The 18,807-nt window shown below is 56.8% G+C and overlaps 1 protein-coding gene across 3 annotated transcripts in view; it reads right to left on the bottom strand.

The window, feature by feature from the left end:
* Positions 1–16,941, bottom strand: part of LDLRAP1 (low density lipoprotein receptor adaptor protein 1) — a 31,931-nt gene extending 14,990 nt beyond the window's left edge. Inside the window, exons 1-5 of one of the 3 annotated variants that reach the window (XM_055397531.2) lie at positions 16,723–16,864; positions 15,694–15,825; positions 6,675–6,817; positions 5,737–5,849; positions 3,716–3,830 (exon numbers count right to left, since the gene is read on the bottom strand). In XM_055397531.2, the coding sequence (XP_055253506.1) occupies positions 3,716–3,830; positions 5,737–5,849; positions 6,675–6,770 (324 nt within the window). In that variant the 5' untranslated portion in view covers positions 6,771–6,817; positions 15,694–15,825; positions 16,723–16,864. Of the gene's footprint in view, positions 1–3,715; positions 3,831–5,736; positions 5,850–6,674; positions 6,818–15,693; positions 15,826–16,722 lie in introns of all 3 variants that reach the window. The other 2 variants (XM_088843614.1, XM_055397530.2) reach the window with 2 other exon arrangements.
* Between the last annotated feature and the right edge of the window lie 1,866 nt (positions 16,942–18,807).

Genomic DNA, 18,807 nt, shown 5'->3' with positions numbered 1-18,807 from the left:
CTGCCCACAGAAAAGCCTTCCATGACTCCACATGCCAGATGTCCGCCCCTCCTGAAAGCCTCTGGCCTGTGGGTCTGTCTGATTACCTGACCTGGTACTACCTTGCCCAGTTTTTCATGTCCCTGTCTTGTTCTGGATAACCAAGCGGTCAGCTTCTCACAAGGAACCGTCGGTCTTAGGGCTGCAGACCCGGGCCAGGACTGTGGGATCCAGGATCCCAGCTGGGTACTCAAACCAAATGGGGCCAGGTGCCTGAACAGTCCTGCTGCCCAGAAGCATTAACTGCTGCACCAAAGGATTACCTGGGGGAAGCCATGGTCCTGAGAGGGAGAAGAGCTCTGCCCACCTGACCCCATGTAGAATTAGGGAGTCCACCTGTACTGCAACCCTGGACTCCCCACTGACGCTGGCAATGGCACTTTCACTTCTGAGCCCAGAGGTTGAAGTGCTGGCTGAGGACTCCCAAGTGGGCAGATAAAAACATTTCTTTGTAGAGAATCTTATCCTGGCCATGTGCAAGAGGAGCCGCCGGGGAAGAGAGGCCTGGTGCTTGTGCTGCCCATGTTGAGCTGAACTGGTGGGCGATCCAGAAAGGGACCCCTTGCCCCTCCATCTGGGTGGGTCTTGGCTTCTTGCTGATTCAGGCAGCCCCGTGAGGAAGGGTGGGGAAGTGGCGACTCTGGGCCGCTGGCCAAAAGGACTGAGGGCTGCGTCAACATCCAAATTCAAGGCTCCCCTGAGGTGCCATCCACCCAGGCTGCAGCGACATCTGAACCCCCACCCCCAAACACATCACTGAAGTTTGCACTCGGGTCTCTGCACGTGCTGGTGATTCCTGGGCTGGAGTGCAGCCACCCTCTCACCACCCTGCCCTCTTTTTCTCGGCCTGGGAAACTCCTCCCACTCATTGCATCCCTCAAAGCCCAATTCGAAATGCCTCCTTCTCTGAGAAGTCTTCACGACCTCCAGCATGACAGTGACCACCACCAGAGAAGCAAACTCCCTGTGTGCCAGTAACTGATTCCTGGCTCTCCTCTCCGTGGCCTCACTCCCCGGGTCCCCAGGGCCTGGCACCGAGCTTTGCCCAGGACAGGCAGCGGCACGCGTCTGTGGAGGGACCTGCCCGCAGCAGGGAAGCAGAAACCGGGGTACCCATTTCACCTTCTGCCCCCTCGTCAGCCACACCCTCTCCGCCCTGAGAGTCTCGGGATCTCCAACACAACCAGACCACGAGGACATAACACACTGGCAGTCCAGCCTCGGCTGAGGCCTTGGGAGCCACGAAGACGCCACCCGCATGTCAGGTGGTCTATTTACCCCGCCCTGGGCTGGGCTGTCCCTCAGAGGGGGCTGCCAAAATCAGAGAGGCCAGGTGGGAAAGGCTGGAGAAGGACAAGCCGAGACCCAGCCGCTCCTGATGCAGATGAGAATGGGCCGAGAAGAGCAAAGGGCCTGGGCGCTGGGCGGCCAGCAGGAGCCGGGCCTCTGCCGACGGCTCTGCTGTCAGCACCGAGCAGTGGCCAGCTGTTTTCCCCAGTAAACCTAACCAATCAGCCGGGGGCAGACTGGTTGCATTCAAGCCCATCTAAAGTCCTCTGGCCCCAGGCTAGGCTCCCATAGCCCCTGGGCCAGCATTCGCTGTCTTTCACCCCCAACCTTCCCACCCCAGAGCAAGTCCCTGCATGCTGGGAGCCCCTGCTCTGTAGCAATGGCTGAAGGCCAGCTGCCCCTGCTCAGCGCCTGCTCTGCTCAGTGCAGAGGAAGAGACAAACAATGGGGACATAACAAGCTTGTTCCATGGGGAACAAGGCTGTCACGGGAGAAGCCACCACAGCTCAGGGACCCAGGACTTCATGAGGCCCGGGGGAGGGCTGGCGACACTGTGTCTGCAGGGAAGAAACAAGGTGCACAAAGAAACTGGGGCCCGTGAGAACAGTCCAGGAGGCCGTGGAGGCGACCTCCGCGTTCCGCCAATGGCAACGCAGCCCAAGGAAGGGCAGGGTCTCACTCACGGCCGCAGGGTGGGATCAGGCCCCCGGTCAGACTCCTCGTACAGTGCTCCTTCCACAGGACCTGAGGTCTGTTGAACCAGGCCCCCCCTCCTTCCACATAAGTGAAAGTCGCTCAGTTGTGTCCGACTCATTGTGTGCCCACGGACTGTATAGCCAGCATACTGGAGTGGGTAGCCGTTCTCTTCTCCAGGGGATCTTCCCAACCCAGGGATCGAACCCAGGTCTCCAGCATTGCAGGCTGATTCTTTATCAGCTGGGTCACAGGGGAAGCCCGCCTACCCCTCCCCAGCCCAGATGTCCACAGTCTAATCCTAGAACCTGTGGACGTTATGTGGGGAGAGGAACTTGGCAGGTGTGATTAAGTTAAGGGCTCTGAGGTGGGGATTACCCTGGATTACCCAGCAGGCCCAATCGCAAAGCGAGAGGGAGGCAGGCGGGCGAGAGTCAAAAATAGCAAAGTGACGACAGAAGCACAGGGAGACTGGACAGTGCTCCACTGCTGGCCCTGAGGGGTGGCAGAAAGCCTGGGGGCCATTTTAATGTCGGAACATCCTGGATGTGTCCCTGATGACAGGGGGCGTTGAACAGAGCCTGTCTCCTTGGCTTTAGGGACCCTATGATACAGGAACTGGGGCTCTGGGCTTCGGACACAGAGATCAACCAAGGACAATACTAAATCAATAAATGTCAGGAACCTCCTTACAGGGCGGATGCTCAGACCTCAGGGGCCTCAGAAACAAAACCTTCAATGCCAAAGGCTGACTCACTCCAGCGCTTGCCACGAAGTTCAAGACAAAAGCCCAGAGACCACCGAGGTCCCACCCGCCTCAGCCAGATGCGATCAGGGTGGCCTGTAAATGGCGTAAGGGGCTCCGGGCTCCTTAGTCACACAGGGAGGGGAGAAACGTGGGTTTAGACCCTCCCTCTGCCTGGCTGGCTATGTCATCTTGAGCAAGACAGCCAACCTCTGTGAGGCTGCTTCCTCATTAAAAATAAAAACAGTGAACACAGTCACAGCACCCATCTTGCAGCGTTGCTCTGAGAAGCAAATGAGACAATACCTTAGAGATGACCATTGGAACAGGCAGAGTGGGAACCAACATTGGGCCATCTCCCTCGCTGCTCTGGCCACAGCCAGCGAGGTCCTCTGGGGCCCCCACCTCTGCCTTTCACCCTGGACCCCTCTGATCACCAGTCTCCAAAGAGTAACCTCTGTAAGGCCCTGCATCCCCAGACCATACCAGGGACAGATCACCTCTCCCAGATCTCAAATCCATCAAGTCATGTGACACAGCAGAAGGAGCCCCAGGGTACTCCCTGGAAACGTGGGCTTGTTGCTGCCCAGAGGCCAGCTGAGGGCAGTCCACCTGCCAGGTGACCTGCAGCCTTACATGGGTGCCCACAGCTCTCAGCTGAGGAGCCACTTGAAGTTCCCAGGGATTTCAGACTTTTAACTGATACCCCTAAGCTGGGAAGGATTGGGGATGGGAGGAGATGGGGACAACAGAGAATGAGATGGCTGGATGGCATCACCGACTCGATGGGCATGAGTTTGAGTGAACTCCGGGAGTTGGTGATGGACAGGGAGGCCTGGCATGCTGTGATTCATGGGGTCGTGGAGAGTCGGACATGACTGAGCGACTGAACTGAACTGAACCCAAGCTGAGATTCCCGCTGCCCGAGCCCAGCCTCCCCCTACTGACCATCTTCCGCTTGGTGCAGAGGAAGGCGTGGCACTCGAGATTCTCGTTGTGCTGGCTCTGTGCGATGTATGCAAACACTTTGTCGTGCATCTTGTCTGCCGTGCAGTAGGAGATTCTGAAAGGCAAGGGGAAAGTGTCACCAGACTCTGGGACAGGGGCCTGACTGCGTCCGGGACGTCCCTTAGAGCATATCCCCTGAGGTCCAGACAGCCTGCCGTCCCATTCCACCAGGGCAGGACTCTGGGCCTGGTGTCCTGGGCCAGCTGTGGCGGGACAGGGGAGGAGAGGGAACCCAGGCTCGGCAGGAAGGAGTGATGGGAAAGACTGGAGGAAGGCCACATCCCCAAACAATAGTAGCTGAACCCTTACTGCACACCAGGCAGCTTTCTAGATGGCACCTCACTGAATTCTCAGAACTGCCCTCTGAGATGGCCACCCTCACTTTTCATGTGAGAAAACTAGAGCTAACAGACCACCAACCTAATGCGCTGGGAGCCACAGCCACTGCCATGCTGCCTCACAGAGGTCTGTGCTGACCGGCTGGAAGGGGGAGAAGGATGCCCTTCACCTGAAGGCCCCCCAGCTGCCCTCCCTCTGATCACAGGTCAGAGGAGTCCCAGGCCCATCGCTCCCAGGGTGACTGAGACTGCTACCAGGCCTCCTGGAGCTCGGGCCGGGGGAGGAGCTGGGAGCAGGGTGGGGGCCTAGGAGGCAGCTCCCCCCGCTTGAAATACCCCCCTCACCCCATGTGATCCCTCCGTGTGGCCTCCAGTTGTCCTGGGAATCCCTGTCGGGAGAGGAGCTGTGGGCCCAGAGGTGGGACAGGAGCACTGCAGACTCCCTGACTCGCATGGCCCCAGCTTCAATCACAGGCAGCAACAAAGGGATCCATCAGGACCATTTAAAACCCCCACGCGGGCGGAGGGGCAAGTGCCCAGCCGCCTCTTCTCCAACCCTGGGGAGCTGGTCTCAGTGCCCTGGGTCTTTGGTATCAATGAACCAGATCCTGCTACTCCTCAAGCCTCAGCAAGGAGAGGCTTTCCCGGGGAACCCCAGGCAGGCCTCTCCTTCTCTGCCCTCTTGGGAAACACTTCTGTCTCGTGTCCTCCCCTCCATCTCCTCCGAGACTAGAAGCTCCCTGCAGGCAGACTGGGTCTGGTCCCCTCACCTGGCACAGACCTCAGCAGAGCAGGGAAGTGCTGGGTGAGGGAGACAGGCAGCGTTAGGAAGGGACGAGGAGGACACAGGCTGGAAACTCTGTACCGACCCCACAGCTTAGATCCAGCGCCCCCACTCCAACCCGAGCCTCAGGACTGGCTTGTGCTCTAGCTGGCTGAGCCGCCTGCTTGGAGATGAAGCAAGAGGGTGTAGGGACGTGAGGCCTGACACAACTCTGCCCTTGGTGTCCTGGGCTCAACTCAGTCATGACCTCACCAGGAGGGCAATTCCCTCCCAGGGCCTCAGCAACCCAGGTGGAAAATGGACCGGAGTTGTCTGTCTCTTCCAGCTCTGAAGTCCTACAACTGACCAGCTGAGAGAGAGGTGGGGATGGCCTGAGGCTCCAAGGGCCGGGCCTATCACTCTGTGACCAGCCCCCACCCACTACTGAGATTGTCTATGCTCTGGCCTTGGCCGCGCCTGAGGCCTCCCTGGACAGCCTGGCCAGATGTCCAGAGCTGAGCTGCTGTAATCCCAGGGAAAAAAGGCAGTGACAGTGCTGCTGTCTGCTCCAAGCCTGACTCAGCAGCACAAGCGGGGAGGCACAGGGTGTCCCAGGGCAGCTGCAACTAGTGACGGCGGCAGCGGCCATTCAGCCAGGCACTCGCTGTGAGCCAGGTGCTGGGCCCTAGGTGCTTCATAACAGCTTCTCGGGCGGGATCTGTTTCCACCCAGACAGATGCAGATGAGGAAACTGAGGCCCCAAGGTCTCCCAGACAGGCAGTGGTAGAGCCTGGACTCAGACAAAGTACTCCACCCACTGCTCTGAGGGGCAGAGGGAAGCCAGGCAACGCTGAGCGTACCTGTAAATGGAGACGTTCTCAATGAGCTGGTTGGTGATGTTGTCCGTCAGGATGATCCCCCGGGGCGACACCTTGAGAGTCACCTTCTGCAGCTTCTTCCCGCTGGCCTTGGCCTTGGGGCAGACGTGGGTCAGAGGAGCCTTACCTGCCTGCACTTGGGACCCACCCTTGTGGGCAGCTCCCCGCTGTTCTGAGTCCCCTGATGTGAGGCCCACGGGAGGCCTCAGTTCGGGTGACTGGCAGAGATGCAAAGGGGAAGATAATTCGGTTGACACCCCCTTGTGATAAAAACAGGGACACAGGTCGCTCACGGCACGGCACCTCGAGTCACCCTCACAGGCTGCAGGATTTCGCCTTGGGAGGAAACAGACTCAGAGAGGTTAAGGGACTGGCCCAAGGACACACAGTCAGGAGGGGTGTCAGACTCTGGCTGAACGGGCTATTAGAGTCCAGCAGGATGGGGACTCTGTGCTTCACCCGCTGTACCTGCCGGGGTCTGAGCTGAGGGGGCCTAGACCCCCAGGAGAGGCGGGCTCCGAGGGCACGCGCTCACTCGTGAGCTGGGGAGGCGATCCAGTAACACAGGGCTACCCCGTCTCTCAGGTCATAAGGCAGGCGGTGGGTGCCAGCAACACCCCCCACCCCCACAGACTCTCTCTCCCTTGGCTGGTGGCCTGACCTGAGGGACAGGAGGCTTAGAGAGGTCATGGCCATAATAGCTAGACAGGAGGACACTGGCCTTGACCCTGACACCCAATGACTCCCCTCTTTAGAATCTCTGAGCTGGATGCAGGGGGGCGGGGGGGCAGGGCAGCTCTGACACATTCATCCCTGGTGATATACGGGGAGCGGGGGGCGGTGACGAGTGCTGACCCACACCCCCGCAGGAGATGGCTCCCCCTGCCTGGAGCTCCCACAACCCGCCCTGATGGGCTCACCGTGGCTACAATCCTCTTGACGGCGGCGGCTGACAGCTCCTCACCCTTGGGCTGCTCCACCAGCGTCATGCCCAGGTACTTGAGACTGAAGAGCATACCCTCGAGCAGTGTTTCCCGGGTGTCTGTCCAGTTTTCAGGCAGCTCTGGGCAGAGGAGGACAGGCCCTCAGACCCTGATGGGTAAGGCCAGCATCTGCAGCCCCCATCTCCTAGGAAGACCCAACAAAGGACACTGGGGTCCCCCTATCTATCACTTTAACCTTTAATGAAGAGCTAACATTTTCTAGCATATCCCAGGCACTGTGGTGGGAAGCTTTACATAAAATCTTCTCATTAACCCTCATGAGAATCTGTGAGGCAGACACTTCTATCAGACCCATTTAGAGACACAGACTCTGAGACCCAGGGAGGCGAAACCCCATGACCAGGACCACAGAGCCAGCAAGTGCAACAGCCAGAATCAAACTCTTATTTTCAAGCCCAAACTCCTAACTTCAGTGCTCAGATTTTCTGAGGGCAAACCATGCCGCTTTCTTACTGAATCTTCAGTGCAATCCGGTGAGATGGATAGTATTCCCACTTTACAGATTAGGAAACTGAGGCTCAGAAAGATGAAGTTGGCAGACAAAGGCCAATGAGTAAAGGGTTGGAGTCAGAATTCAAGATTAGGTGATTCCCATAGCCCCAGCCTGGCCTGTTTTTCTCTCTCTGTATAGCCACAGACCCCAGGAGGCAGGGAGGAGGGGAGACCAGGAAAGAGACAGCAGTCCAAGGAGAGCAGGAGTGAGGTAAGGCTTAGTGGGGAAAGAGGGAGGTGACTGGACAAAAGACATGACATGAAGGTCACCTGAATCCAGAAGACCAGGGTTCAAATCCCAGCTCTGCTTCCTTCCACCTGCATGGTCTTGGGGAAGGCCTCTCTCTTTAAGACTAATAATGCCGGGGCTGCAGCAATGGCACCCAGCAGCACCCACAGGAAGGACCCTTTGCAAGCTCTGAGCATGACCGAAGGAAGGAAGGTTGGAAAGAGGGGAGGAGCCTGGCTCACTGGGTAGTGAAACAGACCAGGAAGGAGAGCTGGAAAAGAGGCCCCTGTTTGGCCCCACGCACGTGAGAGGCCCTGAGCAGGCAGAGGGACAAGAGGAGAAGTGTGGTCTTGGCTGGGGTACGGGTCATACGAGAACTCACAGAGTTCCCAGTCCCCTCTCTGCAGTGAGACCCAGGTGAACGGGAACTTGAGGGATGCAAGCCGGCATGCCCGAGTGAAGGAATGACCCAGAGGATGCTTTCAGGCCTGAGATGCCCCCAGTGCCACCCTCAGCTCTGGACCCTGGCCCACTGCCTTCAGGCCTCTACCCCGAAAGAAGGCCAGGCCCCACTGAGAAGAATCCCAAAGGGACCCCATCCTCCATCCATCAACCAGGAGTCTATTTCATTTGATCCTCCAAAGAGAATCAGAAAGTCCTCGAGGTGTTACGGTCCTGGTCTGCTGATGAGAACTAAGACAGTGGGCCTTCCCCTCAAAGAAACTAACAGGGCAAAACAGAGCTCTGACACTCACGACTACCTCACAAGCGAGCATTCTCTCATGCCCATCTCCCAGATGAGGAAACTGAGGCTCAAAGGACAAGGAATTGGTCCAATCAGTTCTCTAAGTCACGCTTAAAGCCCAAGTTCCTAACCATCAGGTGATATTATCTTCCCATGAGGCAAACTACCCTCCTTTTAGCAAAATGTCAGGGAGAAGTTCCTACAGCCAGAGGTATTTCCCTCCACAGTTCTTAATTCCTGAGGCTCCCTCTCTGTAGAAATCTGCCCAGATCACCACTCTCAACCTGAGACCCCTCTGAGCCAGGATGGCAAACCAGGTGCGGCCAGGCCTGTCACCTGTGTCCTTGGCAGTCATTGCTAATCCACTGCAGCTCTATTCCCTCCGATTTAAAGGCTCTGAACTGTTTCTCAATACAAGGCTGCAGGCAGGTAATCCCAGTCCCTCAGGGGTGGCCTTATCCGTCTCTTCATCCACCCCTGCCCCTCGGCAAACATCCTTCCTCCTCGCATTTTCATGTCTCCTCGCTCTCATTTCCGCGGCTCTGCCCTTTCCTGGCCCCTCTCCAAAGCCACTTCCGCTCCCTCCATTCCAAAGGGTCAGAGCTTGCCAAGGTCACAGACGACCTCTTTGTTGTCAAGATATTCCCCGGTTCCCCCTGACCTCTGAAATGCTTGGCATTTTTCTGCAATCCTCCTACCCTGGCCTGACCCTTCCCTTCTTCTGTGGGCTCCTAGAAGAGGGCCCTGGTAGACTGGTGGCCACTCACCAAGCCTCAGAGACCCTCACCCCAACCCCCTTACTTGACAGATGACAAAACGGAGGCCCAGAGAATGATGGGACTCGTGCAAGGTCACACAGCAAGTCAGAGGGACCCCAGCTCCCAATCCACTACAGGTAATACCCACAAGGGCTGTTGGGAGTTACAGGCTGCCCAGCCTCCTCTCCTCCTACACGTGTGCGCACACACACATACACACAGGCGCGCGTACACACAAGAGGTTCCAATTATGCAGAGCTTCCTCCCATGATGTAGCGTTTACTTTCCCATTTCTATGTCTTTGCTCACAAGCAGCTCCCTCTACCAGAAATGCCCTTCCCTTTGCTAGACTGAAACCCCTCCATCCAGTCTCCTCCAGGAAGCCTTCTTTGAGGCGGTATATCCTAGTGGTTAAGAGCAAGGGCCTTAATCCTAGAATCCACTGAGCTTGAGCAGGTTAATTAACTTTCCCTAAGCCTCAGCTGTCTCTTCTATAAAATGGTGGTGGTTTAGTCGCTAAGTCGTGTCCAACTCTTATGACCCCATGGACTGTAGCCCGCCAGGCTCCTCTGCCCATGGGATTCTCCAGGCAAGAATACTGGAGTGGGTTGCCATTCTCTTCTCCAGGGGATCTTCCCAACCCAGGAAATGAACCCGGGTCTCCTGAATTGCAGGCAGATTCTTTACCAACTGAGCCACCAGGGAAGCCCTCTATACAATGGGAGAAGCAAGTCTCCAGCTCACAGGGCTGTTCTGACCCTTTGATGAGACAATTATTAGCACAGGGCCCCAGCCATGGTTCTGCCTCCTGGGGCCTCTTCTGTCCTGTTGGAGGCTACTCTGTTCTGGGTATGGATTTCCTCCTCTTCCTCCGTAGCCACATCACCACCATCAAGCAGCTGCCTGCGAGTGTGTTCTCCTCCTGAAGGACTTCCGTGCACGTCTGCCTCCTCCGCGATCTGCACCCCTGCTCGATGACACTGTCAGGCCTCACTCTGCTTCTCCCTGCCCGCCCCCATCACCCTGGCCTCCCAGGCCCAGGAAGGAACTTTCTTCCCCTCCAGTAAACCCTCCCTCCCCTCCTGTACTTCTGGGCATGAATCATCTCTTTGAGGAGGTGTCAGCTCTCTCAGGCCCCACGCCCTCCCAGAAGAAACCAGCACCTGGGAGCACTCAGGAAAGACCGAGGTAAGGCTCACTACCACAACTGCCCGCTCACCGCCCGGCCACCTCACACCGAAGCCACGAGTCCCTTTCGAGGAGGAACCCCAGGCATCAGGAAGAGCTCCCAGAGGCCCCGAGGCAAACGCAGGCCTGAGTCCACAGCCCTGTTCCGGTCCTGGTTATTTCTGGCCCTGTAGCGTGTAATAACTGTGCTATTTTAACTTGTGATTTTTACAGATGACCTGCTGTCAGAATTAGCTAGGGACGGAGGGACCGCACGCCCAGTCTAACTTGTAGCTGCAAACACGGTACTCTTTCTTCACTGAGGAGCCCTTGACCGGGAGTCAGGGCTGGGCAGGGTGCCCCCATGCCCCTTCCAGCCTGGTTGATGGCTGGAACATCAGGGCTACAGCCAAATCTGTGGGCTAGGAGGAAACCTCCAACCGGGCTCCTGGCCTCCAGTCCCCTCCAGCCTGCTGGGGAGATGGCCTCAGGAGCCACGGAGCGGTATCTCAAGAGGACCCAAGTTCTGCCATGACCTACAGTGGGGCTGCTTCTCCAGGCCACAGTCTCCTTATCCGACAAATGGGCTCAGTCCTGCAGGAGCATCAGCAGAGAAAAGGTTCAGCGTGTGAAATGTGCTAAGCAAATTTCAGAAGTTATTAAGATTATCAAAAGAAAGTAATAATGATTTTTTTATAAGGTGATCAAGTGGTTAAGACTCAGGGCTTTCACTGCAAGGGCCTGGGTTCAATCCCTTGTCGGGGAACTAAGATCCTGTAAGCTGCCAAGCCCTCAAAATGATAACAGCAGTAGCCACCAGATGGGCAGTGGGGTTCACTGTCACTCTACTGCCCTGGTCCTTGGCTTCCACATTTTAAAATGGTATTAACAATAGTATCAGTCCCACGGGACTGGGTGGGTGAGGATGTGGTGAGGATGGAATCAGTATACACACGAGCTGGGCTTAGAACCATGCCTGGCAGATCACAAGCGTGAGCGCTGGGTCTTTCAGTTCAGTTAGGTTCAGTCACTCAGTCGTATCCAACTCTTTGCGACCCCATGAATCACAGCACACCAGGCTTCCCTGTCCATCACCAACTCCTGGAGTTTACCCAAACCCATGTCCATTGAGTCGGTGATGCCATCCAACCATCTCATCCTCTGGCATCCCCTTCTCCTCCTGCCCTCAATCTTTCCCAGCATCAGGGTCTTTTCAAATGAGTCTGCTCTTCGCATGAGGTGGCCAAAGTATTGGAGTTTCAGCTTCAACATCAGTCCTTCCAATGAACACCCAGGACTGATCTCTGGTTGGGTCATTCAGTTCAGTTCAGTTCAGTTCAGTCGCTCAGTCGTGTCTGACTCTTTGCGACCCCATGAATCACAGCACGCCAGGCCTCCCTGTCCATCACCAACTACCGGAGTTCACTCAAACTCATGTCCATTGAGTCGGTGATGCCATCCAGCCATCTCATTCTCTGTTGTCCCCTTCTCCTCCTGCCCCCAATCTCTTCCAGCATCAGAATCTTTTCCAGTGAGTCAACTCTTCGCATGAGGTGGCCAAAGTACGGTTGGGTCATTACCAAGGGTCAAATGCAAAGGTGCACACAGCCATATCCAGTACTTTAGAGAAGAGTCAGGATATATCATGGCAACCCACTCCAGTGTTCTTGCCTGGAGAATCCCAGGGACGGGGAGCCTGGTGGGCTTCCGTCTATGGGGTCACACAGAGTCGGACACGACTAAAGTGACTTAGCAGCAGCAGCAGCAGCAGCAGGATATATCAAGACTCCCATTTGGCAGATGAAGATGCTCAGAGGCATCTAGGCATGACTCAGAATCCACAGTGCTGAGCCTTGACTTTCACAGCTGTGCTTGAGACTCTCTCCTGCAGTCTGCCGAGCCCCTTCCCATGAGCCAGGCCAGGCTCAGGATCACCCAGGAAGAACAGGTAACCTGCCCTGCATGCTGCCTGAAAGGAACATCTGGCTCTCTTTCAGTGGGCCGTGGTGACTGGACTCCGTCAAGCCACACACCCCTCCCTCAGCCACCGGGCTGTGAGACAGCGCCAGTTAAATGTCCCTTGCACATGCTGTTCCCTCGGGCTGAAATGTTGTTCCCAGATTCCTCCCTCCTTGTATTCATCCCTGTGTTCCGAGCCACCTTCTCTGAGAGGCCTTCCCTGACCCCCTGCACTGCACTTGCATCGCCCCACCTTTAGCTCCTCGCGCTATGCCAGGTCACTCAGTCATGTCCTACTCGCTGTGACCCTATGGACTGTAGCCCGCCAGGCTCCTCTGTCCAAGGGATTCTCCAGGCAAGAATACTGCAGTGGGTTGCCCTTTCCTTCTCCAGGGTATCTTCCCAACCCAGGGGTTGAACCCTCGTCCCCTGCAGTGGGAGGCTGGTTCTTTACCATTAGTGCCACCTGGGAAGCCCAAGGTGGGTACCATTTCCACCCAGGCCACCTGACATGCCATCTCTCTGGCTGCTGGAGCCCTGGATGCCCACTCAGCACGGGGCAGTGAGAGCTCCCGTCTCCAGCAGCCCTGCAACCACTGACAGGAACTGCCCCTCAAATGAAACTTAACTGCCCTGGAGCTCCCCCTGGGGTGGCGTCTCAGGTGCCTACAATGCAAACTGGCTTCATGGTGTCCACGCTTTGGACTCCTTTCCCTTCTCGCTTCTCCTAAGAATACTTCCTGGGATCTCTTCCCAAATAAGCGACTGGTAATCAAACCCCGGTCTCGGCATCTGCTTCGAGAATAACCCAAGGACACCGTCTATCATTTCCTCACCTGCTTTATCTTGCCTCTCAGTGTCACCACTACCCACAAGCACACCACTCACTGGCGCGCCAGTCATGCTTCCCACCCCAGAGGGCAGAGATGAACTCACTCACCAGCCTCCCCGACACTATCAGCGCCTGACACACAGTCGGGGCTCAGTATATTGTGGTTTGGGGTTTATTTATATCATTCATGGTTAACATTATAAATAAGTAGGACGAGATCCTCCGTCCCACCCCCCACTACCATGAACCAGCTTTGCTGAAACCTGCACCTCCGATTTCTTTACTTGGTCTCTCTCTCAGAGTCCTCTGACAACCCATGGAAGAACCCGAGGGTCCGAGGGACTCCTTGTGGAAATAAGGGTATTGAGGGGGTGGGGTGAGTCAGACTTCCAGGCAACTGGAAGAAAGGAAAACCCCTGGCCAGGGACTGAAATAGAATATTTATGGTTCCCAAAGAGATGGCATGGGGTGGGGGGCGGGGGAAGCCATGTGTGCGAGAAGAGAGTCCCCTTGGAGTCAGCAGTAACTGGGAGACAGGCGGCGGTGAGGTTCAGGACAAAGACGCCAGTCTGCTGCTGGCTTTGCTCTGTGACCTCAGCCAAGCCCTACTCCGGGCTTCAGTTTCTGTGCAGATAAAACAACGATCGCACTAATCCCAGCTGAGGACCTTGAGGGGTGAGGAGCAAGTCACAGCCGATAGCCAGTATCAGGTCTAACCTTAACTCCACTGGCTTCAGTTCAGTCCCCAAACTCAAGTGTAGGGCTCAGACCTTGAGGGCTGGATCCAAGGCCTGGCTGGGACATCAACCCACGTCAGGCTGCCTCAGCACTCCTACCCCAGGCACACCCCACTGCCTCCCCCTCTACTTGTGGCCACCGCTGTCCTCAGGGGCGGTCAGCCCTGCCTCGGTCACTCCCGGGGTCAGAGTCCGTGGGGCCACACTGATAAGACCCTGGGCTAGGGATTTGGAGCCAGCTCTTGGAAGCTCCATGTTGGAGCTACTGACTCCACTTCCCCAGCCTCGGGTTCCTTTATCTGAAAAATGAATCTGATAAGAATCCCTGCTCTGACACCTCACAGGAGCAAACACGATAATGGAAGCAAAAACCCTACCTAAAAGGAAGAGTGACAAAAGCAGTAGTCACCATTCACTGAACTCTTTCTGCCAGGCAAAACATGCTTTCAGTTAGTCCGCATCAAACAACAACAAAACTGAACTGGGTACTACGATTATCGACAATTTACACATCAAAAAACTGACTTAAGCAGGGACAGGTGGGGATTCACCCCAGCTCATTCTGGGTCCAGAAGGCTCCAGGACGGCACTCTTGGCTTACTGGGGTCTGCCTAAGAGGAACGGGGCTCTCCTCTCCTTTCCTACGCAGTTGTACACAGGCTCTGAACCACCCTCCCCCCCAAACTTGTTCCACCACATTAAGAGTCATGACACATTAAGGCCCACATGACAAGTAGGGGAAGGGGGAGTAGGGGAGAAGGAAACCACCAGTTAGGTGCCAGAAGGAAGTGTTATTGTCAACAACCTTCTCAACACCTCTGCCAGAGAGACTTCCCTGGTGGTTCCGTGGTTAAGAATCTATTATATCTTCTGGACCTCCCCAGTGGTGCAGTGGACAGGAATCCACCTGCCAAGGCAGGAGACACAGGTTCGATCCCTGGTCTAGGGAGATTCCACATGCCGCAGAGCAACTAAGCCCATGCTCCACAACTGAGCCACATGCTCCAGAGCCCAAGAGCTGCAACTAGTGAAGGCTGTGCTCCGCAAAAAGAGAAGTCACTGCAATGAGAAGCCTGGGCACCACAAGAAGAGTAGCCCCTACTTGCCGCAACTAAAGAAAGCCCACTCGCAGCAATGAAGACCCAGTACAGCTAAAAATAAATAAATTTTTTAAAGTAAGCTTAAAAAAAGGGCTTCCCTCATAGCTCAGAGGGTAAAGACTCCCACATGTTGGGGGGGGAACTAAGTTCACGTGCCACAACTACTGAGCTGGCAAGTTCTGGAGCCCTCAAGCCACAACTAGAAAGAAGCCTGCTGCACTGCAAGGAAAGATCTCACACGCCACAAAGTAGATTCCCTGGTAGCGGACCCAAGGCAGCCAAATAAATAAAAATAATTAAAAAAAAAAACTAACAAACCATATCTCTGCCAGGTTAGAGTTTTTATCCTGATTTTACAGATGAGAAAACTGAGGATCAGAAAGGGCAAGTGTCTTGTCCAAGATCAGAGCAGGCAGGAGAAACTCTTTTCTGCCACTCAAGTTGGCTACTTCTCCCCTTTCCCCATACTGAGGGTGGGGGGGGGAAGAGGGAGGAGGTGTTCCTAACTTTCCTTCCCTGTCCTCGCTCCTCCCTTATCCCCAGAGAAAACGACAGGGTTTCCCCATTGGAACGGGCCATCATTCTCAGAAGTTCTGATCAAATCCCACAAATATTTAAAGGAGCTATTTTGGGAGTCCATAAATGTGGGAGATGGGTGCATCCCTGGCCTCCTCCAGTCCTAATGGCCTGACCCCAGCCCTGCCAGCAGGCACCAGCCCATGTTCCCAATGCTACTCTTTCTTGGTTTAGGAGGCAGGCACCGCTGGAACCGCAGAATGGGGCAAGAGGTGGGGCAGGGCAGACTCCCTAGGCCCAGACACGCTGGCACTCCAGGGCCTCTCCTGAGCCTAGGGAACTCGGGCTCCCCTGGTGGAGCCCTGGAAGGCCAAGACCGAAGAGGGTGGAGTGTACTGACAGCGGGCTTCCTGGTGCGGGAGAGGACAGGGTCCCAGGCTGTCGGCAGGGGAGGCGGGAGGGTGCAGCAGTCCTGGCTTTCGCTCTGTATCTCCCAGTAAGGCGCTGCGTGACCCCAGGCAAGCCACTCCTCCTGAAAAAGGAGGGACCTGGGCTGGGTTTCTCAGGCCTCGCGGGGTAAGGTGCCAGGTGGCTGGTTGGTTCCCTGAGAGCAACTGGAGACAGGGAGAGGAGGCGGGAGCCCGGTGAGGTTCCTCGCAGACGCCCGGACGCCCCTGGGAGAGGCGGCGGCAGAATCTGCCTTTCGCCCGGGGGCCCAGGGACTTCGGAAGCTCAAGCGGCGAGGTGCGAGAAATAAAAACAGGTTTCCAACACAGCCAGGACGCTGGCCGGGCCACCTGAACCCCGCCAGAGGAGGGGTCTAGCCGGGGCGGGTGGGGGTCACCTCCTGAGACCCCAGGTTGAGCCCCGCCCCCAACTCCCAGCAGGTACCTGCGAAGCCCGGGCTCGCACCTGAGTCGGTTTCCCGGCGCCCGAGGGAGTTAAAAGATGACTTTGTGGGTTGGACTGGGGGAAGCGGACAAGGTGGGCGCCCGCCGGCCGCTGACCTCGGGCCAGAGTGCAGAGGCGCGGGGTGGGGGTGTCTTCCCAAATCCCCCCCGGCCCCCCGGCCCTTCCCCCCACTCCTCCCGGGTACAGACGCCGAGCTCCCGCCTCCCCTGGCTGTCCAGAGGGGAGGTGCCCGGGTCGCGCAGGGCGCCTCCTCCGACCTGCAGCCCGCACCTGGGGACCCGAGCTCCCGTTTCTTCCCCCAGCTCCTGCCCCTCCTCCACAGCCGGAAAGAACGGGGGCCGGAGTGGGGACGTGACCTTCGCAGACCCTCAACCGCGCAGGCCGGGGCAGGTCGCTCCCGGGCCACAGGGCGCGGGGTCGGGCCCTGCGTCTCCACCCACTCCGGGGCCCCTCAGGAGGCGCGGTCCGTGCGCCGCGACCCCCAGCCCAAGCCCCCGGCGGACGCGCACACACTCACTCCGGTGCCGGCCGCCGCCGCACCCCCAGCTCTGCTTGGCGAGGCTGGGGCTCCGGATCAGCGCCCGCCCGGCGGACTTGAGCGCGTCCATGGCCTCTCCGGGCCGCCGCGCTGCCGCCTCCGCCGCAGCCAAAAACTCCGTCAGGGAAAACTTTCCGCCGGGGCCAGGCGGCGCGCGGGCTCCGCGCTCCTCCCCGCCCCGCGCGAGCTCCGCGCCGACGTGCTGCGGGGCGGGGCGACGGTGGCCAGGCCCCGCCCCCGGGCCCGCCCCGCCCCGCCCCGCCCCGCCCCGCCGCTCCTCTGGCCCCGCCCCGCCCGGCCTCTGCCCAGCTCCCTAAGGCTGTCTAGACAAAGGGCGCCCCCGAGGCCGCGAGCCAAGCCGTAGACGCCCTGTCGCTTCCTCTCTGTCTCTCTCCCTAAACCCCTTATTTCCCACCTGGTAGGGGGCTGAGAGTCCGAGAGCCGCGGCCCCGCCGCGGGAGTCAGTCAGTTCAGTCGCTCAGTGGTGTCTGACTCTTTGCGACCCCATGGACTGCAGCATGCCAAGCTCCCCCTGTCCATCACCAACTCCCGGAGCCTACACTCATGTCCTTTGAGTCGGTGATGCCATCCAACCATCTCATCCTCTGTCGTCCCCTTCTCCCCCTGCCCTCAATCTTTCCCAGCATCAGGGTCTTTTCAAATGAGTCAGCTCTTCGCATGATGTGGCCAAAGTATTGCAGTTTCAGTTTCAGCATCAGTCTTTCCAATGAATATTCAGGACTGATTTCCTTTAGGATGGACTGGTTGGATCTCCTTGCAGTCCAAGGGACTCTCAAGAGTCCTCTCCAACACCACAGTTCAAAAGCATCAATTCTTCGGCACTCAGGTTTCTTTATGGTCCAACTCTCACATCCATACAAGACTACTGGAAAAACCATAGCCTTGACTAGAGGGACTTTTGTTGACAAAGTAAGGAGGTGTGGGAGGCGCGGCCCTAGAATTTCGAGACCACTGAAAAGTACTTGGAGACCATTTTACAGATGGGGAGACTGAGGGCAGGAGACAGGAAGCTTATCCAAGAGAAACGTGATGACTACAGCAGTGGGGGGCGAGGGGAGCTTGGAAAGAAAGCTCTTGGTGGTAGAACTTTCCTGGGAACAGGGCAGGAATATAAGGTTGGCCTGAGCAAGACTCGTTGGACACTTGACTCACCCAACAGACTCAGCCTGTTCCCTTGCTCCACTTGGGCCCTCTGGGCTGCCCCCTGCCCACCTTACTCCCCAAGTAGCCTCAGACATGGTGTGGTCTTGATGTTATGCTCTGAGGTATGGGGAAAGGAGCCTCAGCTCTAAAAATGACTTGCTGTGTGACCTCAGGCAATTCCTTCCCATGTCTGGGTCTTAGTCTTTACTTGAGAAATCAGATGAGATCCTGTCTAGCGACCCTTCCAATCTGTCAGACCTTGACCCAGACCCTGCAGTTCTTTCGAGGAGTCACTTCCAGGGGAGTCTGGATTTTAGACTTGGGGCTTCGCTGATGCCTCAGGCAGTAAAGAATCTGCCTGCAACGCAGGAGACCAGGGTTTGATCCCTGGGTTGGGAAGATCCCGTGGAGAAGGAAATGGCAACCCACTTCAGTACTCTTGCCTGGAGAATCCCATGGACAGAGTAGCCTGGCAGGCTACAGTCCATGGGGTCACAAAGAGTCAGACACAACTGAACAACTAACACTTTACTGGATTCTAGAATTCCTCAAGCACAGATGTTCTAAGTCTAGAATTCTCTCTAGAATCCTGTGCCTGCCTGTCAAGCTTTACCAAAGGGAGTTAGAAGGAGAACACACATATCCAGGCCTCCACCCAGTTTCTTCGGGGGTGGGGGGGGGTGGGCATGTTGCCTCAGCAAGATGACTGCAGCCTCTGGGATTCTTCTTGCTCAGAAGGCAGGAGTCCTGTTCTCATGATGGGGGAAAGAGAGATCTGTGCTGTCCCCAGTGGGACAGGGAGGCTGACATTCCTCTCTCAGTTTATAAACTAAGTGCTTTTTCGGCCATTCTGTCCTTTGCTCCAACAACACTGCAGCCAGCAGTAGACCCACTTTACAG

Source organism: Moschus berezovskii, chromosome 2 (assembly GCF_049115385.1).
Source record: "Moschus berezovskii isolate FMDL1 chromosome 2, NW_MosBer_1.0, whole genome shotgun sequence".
NCBI lineage: Eukaryota > Metazoa > Chordata > Mammalia > Artiodactyla > Moschidae > Moschus > Moschus berezovskii.
This window is presented reverse-complemented; position numbering and strand designations above follow the sequence as displayed.